The 13,926-nt window shown below is 40.5% G+C and overlaps 1 protein-coding gene across 4 annotated transcripts in view; it reads right to left on the bottom strand.

Annotated features, from left to right (window-relative positions):
- PRRC1 (proline rich coiled-coil 1) overlaps positions 1-13,720 on the bottom strand; it is a 28,092-nt gene extending 14,372 nt beyond the window's left edge. For 2 of the 4 annotated variants that reach the window (XM_042822965.1, XM_042822968.1), the window contains exons 1-4: positions 13,639-13,720; positions 7,452-7,568; positions 3,438-3,821; positions 2,078-2,241 (exon numbers count right to left, since the gene is read on the bottom strand). In XM_042822965.1, the coding sequence (XP_042678899.1) occupies positions 2,078-2,241; positions 3,438-3,821; positions 7,452-7,548 (645 nt within the window). In that variant the 5' untranslated portion in view covers positions 7,549-7,568; positions 13,639-13,720. Of the gene's footprint in view, positions 1-2,077; positions 2,242-3,437; positions 3,822-7,451; positions 7,569-13,061; positions 13,124-13,394; positions 13,416-13,638 lie in introns of those variants that run through there. The other 2 variants (XM_042822967.1, XM_042822966.1) reach the window with 2 other exon arrangements.
- Between the last annotated feature and the right edge of the window lie 206 nt (positions 13,721-13,926).

Raw genomic sequence — 13,926 nt, 5'->3', positions numbered from 1 at the left:
CACAATTGATCTAGTCCTGTTCTGGGACAAGAAGCCCTGAGCATTTAGTGAGGTTGCAGGTTTCCAAAGCTAACTACAGGCATGGTAAGCCCACACAGCTAGATTTAGATTGTGCTAACTTAAGCCAAGGAGGTCTCTTTTCTACCCTTCCTAAAGACAATGCGATCTATTTTTGAATCCATTACTAAAAAATATTTCTAGGGCAATTAAGCTGAAAACTTATAAATAGATTCTAAACAATATGGAAAAAATGCTCTGTACACTCCAGCCAAATCATAGGTGGAGCTGCTGACAAACCTTGAAGATGATTAAATATAAATACATATGCTACCCCATGTCTTGCAAGCAGTCTTAATGATTGTCTGCATCTCTTCACAAGTTTATTTAGAGCCAGGTAAGGTCACAGGGTGAAAAAAAGACAGCAGTGCTGAGTAACTGACAGATAAAGCCCGAAAACCAATTTACTGAAACCTTTTATAAAATTTCTTCAGTAGACTGACTCTTTAAAGTGTAACATTTAAACTGCATATGATTACATTTGCTTCACTACAGGACAAGCATTACACATGGTAGCACTGTGCATGCCTTCTTTTCAACAAGCACTTGCTTAGTATACAAACATATATTTTCACTAAGTCCAGAATCAGAGAAGTTTTAATCATCCCTGAACAACTTCTCCTTAGCGAGGCTTCTTTCCCATAGGTATGAATACTATTTCTTTGTTGCAAGCTTAACAGAGGGAAAAAAAAAATCACAATCCTACATCTACTGAGATATTACAGAATGACTAATAATTATTAATTTCCTCACATCTCACAGTGAAATAGTTCACTATTGAGTCTCACCACTGAGCAGAACACTAAGTCTGGTTACAGAATTTGGTGAAGAAAATTAAACAATTACTCATGCTAGTATAATGGAAGTTTTGGAGCCAGAGCCCACAGCAACTGTTTCTCTGTCAACGCACACAACCCCAGAAACTTTTCTGAATGGTAGCATCCATCTGCTGATATCTAAGTTCTTGTGATTTCTCATTTACCCACAAGATGCCTTCAAGGACAAGACCAGCAATATTTCTCCCTCAGTTCCCTCACAGTTTGAAAGCTTGAATGTTGTTTTAAAAAGAACTGAGGGAATGCTACGAGATCCTCAGAAACATTTGTAGTAACAAGTTCCAGGTCTGGAGTCAAGACTTCTACAAATACTTGCAGCCTGGCTGCCTAACTAGTAATTACAATATACTGTCCCTACAGATTATCAGGTTCCTGAAAAGCTGGAGTTGTTTCTCCTCCTGTGCAGACTGCCTTTTATGGTCACTGGTCTATCACAAAGCAGGGACAAATTATCTACATTTTTCTATCAACGAAGAGCACAAAGTTGTCACAACACTGTGAACTGTAATGCAATTAGATTTGGAATTTCTATCAAGTTGATGCTAAGTCAACAGAAATCCAAACAGGTGGAGAATCTTCCATATTGGCAAACTGCAAATACAAATCTCTTGAAAATTCAGGTACTGTCTCAATTGCTCAACAGGTACTCAAGAAGTGGGGTGTGGTGATTACATTAGTATCAACTTTGTTTCTGATACACTATATGCCAACCAATCTTGGAACTTATATGTAAGACTGCCATCTTAGACAGATTCAGGGAACTGAAATAGTCTCATCCTATTCCAATCCAAGAATCTGTCAATTTTAGATTCTTTCAAGCACTATCTAATTTAAAGGAAATCTGTAAGAAAGGTAAATCATTTGTTAAAAACACTGGAGATAAAAAAAGCACAAAGTTAAGACTAGTTCCAGAATAGAAACAAGGTAACTGTAACAAGGTGCTGTAACTATGATGCTAGTTCATTAGCACTGAATCCAGGATGCATTTCTGCAGTCATTACTTATTAGCCTCCCAGATTTCATCTGATCTTTAGAAAACAAGAGTGCTAACACACTGAGAACATTATGGCTCAATCATAATTAACAATTCCCCAATCTCCAACCTACATACATCTTACTACAGTCAGTAAGAAGTCACAACTCCTTGTGAATGGTAACAAATGAAAAAAAAACAAACAACGTACCTTTATAAACCCCCACAGACCTCCAGCAGGTGCTCCACTCTGGGCAGCAGACACTCTGGGGTCTTCATGTTCCTCAGGAAAAGTGATTGCAGAACCACTTCCTGTTCCAGAAGCCAAAGGTGATGAGAAAGATGCTTGTTGAGTAATAGGATCTGCCAAAACACCTAGCAAGAAGGAGAAATAAAACACAAATGTTCATTTATTTTGCTGTACTATACTTGTTAAAATGCAGCAGCTTGCATTGTTTAATAGGAAATTGTGCAGGAAGAATAAAAGAATACTGGGCAGATTTGCTTCATTTCTTGAAGGTCCCAGAACAATTCTGCTTGTTAAAAGTTAGCAGATATAACCACTGTAAACACGTTCAAACAATGTCTACCAATAGAATTGAGAATGCCTGTACATCACATGTAAAATTAAACAATGTTTTTTTTCTTAGCAGGTTAGTTTAATAATGGTACTTTTTATTGTACTCAGATATTCACTAGAGCCCTCTGTAGAGGAAAAAGAGAAATGGGTGTTGCTCTTTGAACAAAGAGACAGGAATGTTCTCATACATAATAAAAAGAGGTAGGAAAATTTCTAACCCTGCACACTGGAAAACAGTAGCAATAGAAAGAGGAGCAAACAACCAAAAATCTTTACATATTTTAAAGAAGACAAAAGAAAAACAATAGAAATATCCAGCATTTTCCAACACAAGAAATCAAGAGTTATTTTTATCTTATATTGCCCAAATGAGAGGTCTTTATAAACATTTGCCTAATATAGACCACTTAAAGGAGATATCACCAGCATCAGTAAAACCATGGCCTGATATCCAACAGCCAAGTTTCCATTCCACTAGCAAAAATGACATCAGTTCAGCAACTACAGCAACCATTTGCATAAAAGATGTTTATTTTTAGCTGCCCTAATGCAATTTAGTGACTGGAAACAAGAAAACAGAAGCTGGTCTCATGGGAAGAGCAGTATATTATAGATAAATTATATATGAGATTACAGCCTGAGATACTGCTACAAGGGCTAGAATTGATTCTCTGTTCATGTTCAGCTGACTTTCCTGTGCAAGATAACAAAAAACACAGCTCACAAAAAATGTTTTTTCTGTAAGTCGAGATACTAGTAGAACTCAGCAAAAGGGAACTCTGTTCCAGACCATGTCTGTGTTCTAAAGACTACTCTCTCTCCTGCCACGTGCAGCTACATTAATTAAATGTAGCTGGAATACTAAGAATTTGAACTTGTAGGACTCTAGCAGAGTGGTGGAAAAAAACACCCAAGAGATCCCTCACTCTGTCTCTCTCATCAGTATAAAAGCATACAAACGAAAAGGTAAACAAACAAACAAAAAAGTTACCTGTAACTGAAGGTGCAGAATATGATGGCATCAGTGGGCTTTGTGGTGCTCGACCAGCATGACCTCTGGTAATATCATAGGTTGAAGACAGGGAAAATCCTGAAATGGGTGGACCAGTGGGAGGTACAGAAAGACCAGAACCAGTTGTGGAGCTTAGTGGAGGAGCTGCAGAGAACTGGGGCAGAGAGGTGCTAAAAGCTGAAGAGGTAACAGGAGCTGGGGCAGGAGCCAGAGGTGGAGCAATAGTAGAAACTGCTGCAGAAGGCACGAATGAAGGTGTAGCTGAAGTCATTATAGGAGGAGGAAGCAGAGCCACTGCTGCTGGCAAAGGTGGAGAGTATGCTGGAGATGATATGCTTGGTGTAGCAAGCGGACTGGATAAAGCTGGGAGAGAGAAGAACAAAAAAAAGATTTTAGAAGTATTAAGCCTTAGCCTAACTGATTCAGTTAGAGAATTGGTTAGGTTTTTACAAGCAAGTTTTGAAATCATCTGCTTTTTGCCCTTCAAAGGAAATTTTAGTTCTGCATAAATGTGCAAAAAAACATTGACTTCAATCAATTCCTAGTGACAGTATTATGTAAGCCATGTAGCTTTGCATTACTCTATTTGCCTTAAGCTAGGAAGATGAGCTAGCATTTGTCTACTGAATTAACAGTTGCTGAAGGTTGCCTCAGAAATTTATAGCTAGCACCATTCTTCCTGAAATGTAGTATCACTCATCTAAATACTATCAGTATGTACCAGAAACAGTAACTGGGCACACGCACAGTTGATTTGGGTAGAAAAGGACCTACAGGGTCATTCATTTTCAAAGCCCCTACCACTAGACCAAGCTGCTCAAGTCCCATCCAACATGACTTGGAACATCTCCAGGTTGGGGCATTCACAGCTCCTCTGAGCAATCTGTTCCAATGCCTCACCACACTCTAAGTAAAGAATTTCCTCCTAAAAACTAGCCTAAACCTCCCCTCTTTCAGTTTAAAGCCATTACTCTTCCGGTTCATATCAAGCTTTTCATTCACCAGAAACCCCAAATGCTTCTCTGCAGGGCTGTTCTCTAAAACCTCTTGTCCCAGTCTGTATTCAGGTGTGGGATTGCCCTGATCCAGACTGAGGACCTTATACTTGGACTTGTTAAATCTCATCTGGTTCACACAGGCCCACTTCGCAAGCCTGTGAAGCCTATGAAGCCTGTGAAAAGATGCACAACATCTTTTCCCTCCAACATACTGATCTCACCACTCAGTGTCACCCACAAACTTGCTGAGAGTGCCCTCAATTCCATACTCCATGCATTAGAGACATTAAATAGCAGCAATCTCAATATTAACTCCTGTTACACTGCTGATAACTGGATTCCACTTGGACGTCAAGCCACTGACAGCAACTCTGAGTGCAGTCATCCCACCAATTATCCACTGAGTGGTCCAGCTATCAAATCCGTGTCTGTTCATTTTAGAGACAAGGATGCTACGTGGGGACAGTATCCCATGCTTTCAATTCAAGCATTAATATACTACATAACACTATCATTAATACTGAATTTTTAGTGAGAAAAATGTGACTGAATAAGCCTCACTATTGTTTAAAATCTTGGTTTAACACTTTGCAATAGATTGATTCAAAGGTCTGGTCTCGTGGTCAGTTTATTCTGACATGTGATTTTAATATCTGTCATAGGTGGAAAAGCTGCTTCACAAAAATACATAGATCCACATGGAGGAAGCACATCACTCACTGTGCTTACTACATTAGGATACTCATTTTCCACTCCCATTCACAGTTACACAAAGTTTTTTTTTTTTAAATTCAGCTTGTAAATTCATGCAAGTTAATAAGAAACAAACAGAATGTACAATAACGTTGAATTTTTAATATTTCAAGAAAAGGATTCAAAATCCACTCAAAATCCACAAACCCATTCTTTTGAAGATTTTTAAATAACTTATCAAAGTGCACAGACGTGAGAGTTTGTATAGGCAATATACTTGTATCATTTTCAGCAAAAGCATTACATAATGATGGAAACATTTCCAAACAACCTTTTTTGAAAATATCTGCTAGGTAACACAGTGCTGGCACTGTCATTATGGAACAGGTCAGGAATTTTGTCTTTTTAGAGAAGAAAAATACGCAACTCAGAAAAAAACTTCTTTACAGAAAGGGTTATTAAGCACTGGAATAGGCTCCCCAAGGAGGTGGTTGAGTCACCATCTCTGGATGTGTTTAAAAACCATTTGGATGTGGTGCTCAGGGACATGATTTAGCAGAGGGTTGTTAAGAGTTAGGGTAGTATGGTTAGGTTGTGGTTGGACTCGATGATCTTTAAGGTCTTTTCCAACCTGAGCAATTCTATGATTCTATGATTCTAATTCATCTTTAAGCTGAACAACCCTTGAGAGCACTTTGCCACAAAGCAAACATCCGTGTGGTACAAAAGAAGTTTTTGATAAATCTTCATCTTAAAGTACTGTAAAAATTCTACCATTTAGAAGTTGTTCTTATAAAATTACCTGCATCAGAAACATCCTCTAGCACTTTTTGCATTTCTCGCTCCCTTGCCCAAGGAGGTGGACAATTCACCATTCCTGGTGTTGTTAAAAAAATGTTTAGATGTGATACTAAGGGACATGTGGCTCAGTGGGGTTATACTGGCAGTAGGAGGTTGGCCAACTTCTTAGATCTGACAAACACTCTTATGCGGAGCAGAAGTGTCAGCTCTGTCATTTCCTTGCTGCTCACTGGCAGTCACATAATTAAACTATAATCGATCTGTGATCTCTCCACTGCAATATTTCTAGGCCACAAACCCATTTTGTGAGGGTTAGTTTAGTTAAAACTAGATAGCATAATTCATAAATCCACTAAACCTCGCAGACAACACTGCAGTACATGGAAAGTGACAAAGCAAGAGAGGTACTGTTCTCTGTGTTAGGGAACATCTACTCTTTCATCAGGACATCTCATGTACAACATGTCACTGACACACAGACCAATCAAGTAAACGCTGCAGGGCTACAGCAAATATTACTCACAAAGCTTGTTTTCTTACTTCACTCAATTGCAGGAACCGGAATGGATAAAAATATATATCAACAGAAGTTCTAATGATTTCTTCTCACAATGTAGTGGATTGCCTTACACACCCCATAGGGTAAATACACAGTACTCTGGAGGTCACTGCACAAACTAGAAGATGTACCAGAAAAAAAAAAAAAATATTTGGTATTCAGAACTTGCTGCTCAGATTCTTAGGAAAAAAAAAAACAACAGATACAATACACACATGGTGTATGGGAACTGCTGAGTCATGGCCTGAACTTCTGATCACCTGAGGTGAGCCATGAGTCAGCCAGAGGAGCACAGCTGAAGGCAATTCACCTGTACTGCTGGAAGGGGTGGAGCCAGGCTGCACCCCTCCTAGACCTATTGAAGAGCTGGCTACCAGAGGGGAAGGATCTCTTCTGGAGATCTGCTCTGCTGGTGTTTTGTGAGTGAGCCCAGGATAGGGGTAAGCCTTCTATTTATTCTCTTTTGTTATCACAGTCTGCTTTGCCTAACTCTCTTGTTTATTTTGTGATTATAACATCCTAATATTCTTTGATTATACACATGGCTTTGATTTCCACCTACAGTATTAAAAAATGATTATCCAGGCATACTACTACTCCCTACCAGAGTGTAAATTTGTTTTTTTAACACCTTTCTACGTTGATATTCTAATTATACACTGCAGTGTAAGTTACAATTTTTCTGGACTCATATCCTTAAAAAAACTGCAAGTGTACACACGTAACTTCATTAAAAAAATTCAAGAACAAAAATACAATTAAAATATTCTGTATGTCAAAAAAAATGCCAAACAAGCAGACTTCCATGATTAAAAGAATAGTTTTAATTCTCCAAATTAGTCCAAAGAGCATCGTAATCATGCTGATTGTGACACATTTTTGGATGAATGGCTGTACTTCAAAACACATGATTAAATGTGATTGCAGAATAAGTTTCTTTACCTAATGAGACAGGCGTAGCAGAGGCAGCAGTAGATCCTGCTGTGCTTGGTGGGGGTGTACCAGGTGGAGTTGTCTCTATTCCGCTCTCTTCCATCATTTTCCTTCAGCTACAAAAACCTGTCAGGAAAAAAATTTTTAAAAAGCATACCTGCAAAAAGGTGTCAAAGACTTTTTCCCCTAAAATATGAGGGCCACAACACAGTGAGTTAAGTTATCCTACAGAGAAGGTAATTTAAATTCCAATTCCGGAGGTGGGGGACGGGATATCATATCAAATATCACAGTATTATATATATATACATATTAATATCATACTATTCTGATAACAGTAGAGTCACAAAATATCCCAAGTCGGAAAGGACTCATAAGAATCATTGACTTCAATTCCTGGCTGCACACAGCACCACCCAAAAATCAGACCATTTAAAGTCAGAAATGAAAGTAAATGAAAAAAATGTGCTTGTATTTTGAAGGCCAAGTTACGTTGCAATTACTTTGTAGCTCCTCTGAGTAAACCTGCGGATATACTACTTCCAAAAAAGTAAAGCTATATGCTTATTAAAGAAAAAATAAATGGAAGTATGAAGCTACAGATGAAGAAAAGGCAACAGTTAGAAAAGCAATACTTGCATGATTGCAGAGGCCCTGCTTCCTCCCAACCCTGGTAAGCTGCACAGCAGCAACTTGCACCACTCTCTGAGATAAAATTTCCCAAGGAAATTTTAACAGAAGAAAAATCCTACATAAAGTAACTATATGTTTGAAAATTTGAGACACTCAAACATTTTACACAATATCCACTATTTGAACAGCCACTGAGAAATGCCAGCTTATTCCCTTAACAATTTGTAGAGGAAAAGGATTAGGTAATGTGATTAAAAAAAACTCACATACATAAGACTAATTCCACTTGCAAAAATACATTTTCCCTCTTTCTCTCAAAGAAGTAAGAACAAAATAGCTTTAAAAAATGAGAACAACTCTTTAATCCACTTAAAAGCCTCTCTTTAGGCAGGATGGGCAGGACAGTAATTGGTGGGGTCCAGGCTGTCTGTACAAAATTAGCACGTCCGCCTTATCATCCTTTAGAAAGGAACTGCACCCAGCCTTCTGTGAAACTTCACAATGTAGAAGAGTTCATACTGATAAGATTCTGCCTTTTAATCAAGTTACATGAGTTTACATTCCCTCCTGTAAAAGCTTTTTTTGTTTGAAGTCATTCTTCTTCCAACTACTCACTGCAAAGCATGAAGGAATTCTCCACTGAGCAACTGATCATTGGCCAAAATCTCCTAGAAACATTTTGTTTTATCAATTCTCTGCTGATCTGCTGCTTAATTTCAGCTAGTAACATAGTTCAATATTGTGGCCATGTACAGTGACTGAAAAGATTCCAGGGAGCCTCTCTTCAAGAGCTCCACAAAGAACTTACAGTTTTAATTCAAACAAACAAAAGTGCTGTTGTTTTCACATTTTTCTCTCCTCACCTCTGTGAGATAGCCAACGACCCACAGATGCAGCATGGCCAGCAGACAGCATGAGGGGGAAGTCCTGTCTGACAGCTGTAGGACTTGCTTCCCTACCTTGGGCCATATGGTCCTGAGTACTCACTGCTAGGCACTGTCCTCAACAAGATGGATGCCCTCTGAGCAGTACCATCAGAAGCTCACTGCTCTGTTTCCCCTATGCCTGTCCTCTGAGCCAAGTACACAGCACAGTCTTCTGTAATTGGTTGGGTGGAAAGGCAAACAAACTCCTTAATCCTCACACATAGCACATAACAACAGCTGCCTGAAATACATTGTTCCCCCCCTCCCAATCCTTCACTCTTTTCCTTTTCACCTTCCCAATCATTTGCCAACCAGAGAACTCTGAAACCTAAATTGCTCCCACAGTCTTTTTCTTGTGGCTCATGCATCTCCTCACATTTTCCATCTACTTCTGTTTCCCGAGTCCCTTCCACCCCAAGATACTCTTCTGCACTTGTCTAAGCAGCCTCAAGAGGGAAACAGAGCAAGATCCATACCAGACAGGACTGAGAAATGTCACATTACCATCAAACTCATTGTGAAGTTCTGACCTGGCAGCCTGCACAAACAGCAGCTTTCTAAACACTGAGTTCTCAACGTAAGTCAGTAGCAGTTTGTGTGCGCTGCATTAACTTTTTTTTTTTTTTTGTCTTCTTTTAAATGGTTAAGAAGAAAAAAGAGAATACACAAAAGGTAAGGAAAGAAAAATAACAGATGTAATTGGGACATAATAGCTCATCATGTCAAAATAATCCACCATGGTATATAATTAAAACTAATTCTGCAGCACATAGGGATTCAGATTAGCACTTGAATATAAATGGCTTGCCTGAACACAGCTGTATATCAAAAATCAGGAAGCAAGCAGTATGTAAGAGACATGAAAGAATGGAAACAAAACGAAACACAAGGAAATCAAAGATTTCAACAGTTTTCAGTCCTCAACAAACTTTCCAGCAAGGGTTTCCAATTTCCCTCAAAGAAGATGAATAAAAGCTTCAGAAATTCTGGAATTCTACAAATTCCGGAACTCCTTGTTACTGCTGAATGTGGAACCAGCCTGTGCTTAAGTGATTTCTAAATAAACAAAAAAATACTTTTTAAGAAAATCATTATGTACACTCCAGGCCACAAACAGAATCAACCGCCAAGAGCTCTCAAAAATTCAGTTTCATTTCTTAAGGATATAAATCATTACAGAAAGCCACAGTGAGATTTTCTGCTTTTACAGACACATTTTTAATGCATCTAACTTTCTATGAAATGTTCATCACAGCAGCCATGCTGCACATCTGCAAGTTCGGCTGCTTAGACGGAAAACACACGCGCATCATGTCAGCTTTACTAAAGTATTTGTTTCACCCCGTTGCTCTAGTGCTGCGTTATGGTCAGCAAAGATTTTTCAAAATAAAGCCACATAATGAAACAGAAGTAGATGAAAACATTACTTAAAAATCCCAGCAAATAACAACAACAAAAGAGACTTTTCTCCTTCTTGCAAACCAGAACACTTTGTATTAATAAACTAACGAGACAAAGGAAAAATTCTGAAACAACCAAAGCGAAGTATGTACTAGGAGGCAAAAATTACATCAGTACTGCCATCTACTGATTTGTAACCAGAAGTTGACTTCAGAAATTTGATAGACTCACCACATATAAGAAAATCTTCATTTATACTTTTACAAAATCAAAAGAAGGGATGTAAGAAAAATCAATGCAGAGAAAAAAAAAGAAAAAAACCAACTCTGTGTATACAATGTTCAGTCATCTTTAAATTTACCCCTTTAAGAAGCAGCATGAATCATGTCGAGTTCCAACAGTTACTTGGTTTAAAAAATATGGCCAGACCCAAAAGGCCACTCTTGTATCTGAGAAATAACCATACTGACTCTCAACAGTCAACCTCAGCCCCTAGGTGAGTTCCCAAAGACAAGGTCTGTATACACTAAGGGGAACAATGGACTCCAGATCTGACGGAAAATTTTAACAGAGCTCATGTTAAAAGCAGGAAGCTTTTGATTTGGAGATTGAACAAGCAAGTTAATCATTTTCTTTACTTAAGTTTAATAGGAAGTAATTGCATTTGTTTCCGTATTTTCCAATAATCTCAATGACACTACCATACTTCAAAACTTTTTCTTCAGGTTATTACTCCAAAATACAGAAATTGACAGTTAATGGTAAGATTACCAACAAATGGAGATAGGAAATTTAACATAGATAAGAAGATACTATCCAGAAATCAGACAGGCTTCAGAGTTTATGCTCGGTCATATTTTCTGCCATTCTTATTAACCCCTTCTTGCCTTTCAGTAGACACTCCTGCTAATAAACAAACCCAATGTACTTAAGAGCCTCAACAGGCAACATTGGTTTTTTTTTCAAGCAGAGCCTGAAATGAAAAAAAGTAATTGGAATATTGATCTCAAATGCTATTAAACTTCTCATGTTTAAATGACAATATGCATATCTGTTTTACTTAAATGCGTGAAGCAGAGCAATGAAGCAGCCGTCACCAGTGACAGCTACACACAAGTTGGCAGCTTTCCAGAACAAGCAGCAGTCAGTTACTTATTTCAGAGAGTCATAGAATCACAAAGCTGGAAAGGACCTACAAGATCATCTAGTCCAACCATCCTCCCATTGCCACTGCTACTATAAACCACTAAGCCGTATCTCACAGCTCCTCATCCAGACACCTCTTGAACACTGCCAGGGACAGCCACTCCACCACCTCCCTGGGCAGCCATTCCAGTGCCTGACCACTCTCTGAGAGAAAAATTCGATCCTTATGTCAGGAACCATTCCCAAAGCAACCACAACTTCAATTAAATGTTACATCCCAGGTTGCATTAACTGTTGTCACAGACACAAAATTCTATTGAACACAGTGAGACCAAGGGGGACACAAAATGGGACACAAGAACTCATACAGACTTGACAAAAAGATGTTAAAAACAAAAGGATCAAGATGTACACAAAAAAAGAAAACAATAAAGAAAGCATCCTACTGAAGATGAAGTGAAGCTGACCCCAATCAAAAACACACTGTTTGTGTTCTAAGTGCATTAAGTATAAAACCTTCATTCCTCACATTATTTTATTCTGTGTTAGAAAGAGAGAGAAGGACAAGGACAGAACTTCCTTCAGCGACTGCGGGGAGGTGCCAGAGGGCATACAAAGCCACATGGAAGCCAAAGGAAGGGCGTGCAGGGATTGTCTAATCATCCGGTATTAAATGATCGCCCTCAAGTGCAAAGTGAGGCACATAATGAGCAAAAAAAAAAAAAAAAAAAAAAAAGAAAAAGGAATTAAGAACCTTCCCACACTTATTTCATACTAATAACAAAAATAGTTGTAATCAAAACACCCAAATATTTTTCAATTAGAAAAAAAAAGTTTTTACCAAGCGGAACCCAGTGTTCTTCAGACCTGTCACAGCACCAAGACAGACTGAAATGCCAGGTGTGCTAGAAGGGCTTGTCCTATTGCTGATAGGGATATCATAGTTCATGTATAATGTTTAAAAAAAAGAAAAGTTTCACTGTAAGCAATATATAAATCAGGCATTTTTACTTGCCTAAAAGCTTTCTAATCTTCTGAGAATTACTTTGTTCCCCACATTCTCAGTATACCTCTAACCCTTAAGATTTGTTCTACAATATGTAAAACTTTGTTAAGTTTTTCTTTTTAAGTATCACAGAGGCAGTATAGCTCTCAGGACCTCCGATTATTGTTAACCACAGTAAAGAGCTACTGATTCAATATATAATCACAGAATCACCAAGGTTGGAAAAGACCTCTGAGGTGTCACTGACTCCAACCAGCAACCCATTCCTACCACACCTACCAACCATGTCCCTCAGTAAGATATCTACATGGTTCTTCCACACCTCCAGGGACAGTGACTCTAGCACCTCCATGGGCAGCCCATTCCAATGCACTGTTACTGCTCCAGAAGAGCAATATTTCCTAATATCCAACCCAAACACCCTCAAGTGCAACTTAACGCCATCCCCACTGGTCCTTTTACTGTCAACTGGGAGAAGAGGCCAACTCCCATCCTGACGCTGCTTACTTTCAGGGAGCTGTCGATATGATGAGATGTAACAGCTGCTGCACTTCCAGATGCTGATTTTTTTTTTTTTTTTTTTTAAAAAAAAAAAAAAAAAGAAGCAAGCTCTCTTTGTGAGGTAGAGAGAGTGAATCACTAAAATCAAGGGCAATTCACTTCAGTAGTGCCTCCAGCGTCTGCACCGACACTGCAGCACCGCCTGCCAGACAGAAGCCGGTCCTCGAGTGGGCGGTCAGTGCCCGCGGTCACTGACACCGGCCCCGCGCGGGTCGCCCAGGTCGGAGCCGGGCACCCGGAGCCCCTGGAGGCAGTCGGGCAGGGCAGCCGGTGACTCACCGCGCACCGCAACGTGCCAGCAGCAGCCAAGCGGAAACGTACGTCGTGCCGGCCCGGGCTGTCTGCCGCAGGGCTGCCTGGGGAACCTGCCCGGAGTGGGAGTGCAGGGGCCTCAGCCCGGACCCCTCTATCCGCAGCGGCCTAGGCGGACGGCTCGACCCTCCGCCGGCTTCTCCCGGCCCCGCTAGCTCTCACCTCCGCCCCCGGCGGATCCCGGCCTCCCGCAGCGCCCCGAGCCCCGCACCTGCCCCAGCCGCTTCGGGCCCGCACCACTGCAGTCGGACCGGCGAGCGAGGGCGGCGACGGAGGCGCTCCGGCCCCGCCGCCCTGCCCAGCCCGGCCCTGCGGCCACTCCCTCCCGCCGCCGGGGACGACGGGTGACGACGCGGCACTTTCCCGCGGCGTGACGGGAGGCACCGCCGAGCCCCGGCGCCGCGGATCGGCCCCTCTGAGCACCACGGGCGGACCGGCCGAACCGGCGCGGCGGGGAAGGGGCGACCCGAGCCTCAGCCACCGACAAACGAGGCGCCCG

This window comes from Centrocercus urophasianus, unplaced genomic scaffold (assembly GCF_019232065.1).
Source record: "Centrocercus urophasianus isolate 14NV4802_14NV808 unplaced genomic scaffold, USGS_Curo_1.0 seq_21, whole genome shotgun sequence".
Lineage (NCBI taxonomy): Eukaryota > Metazoa > Chordata > Aves > Galliformes > Phasianidae > Centrocercus > Centrocercus urophasianus.
The sequence above is the reverse complement of the archived record's forward strand: the minus strand, read 5'-3'. Positions and strand labels throughout refer to the sequence as shown.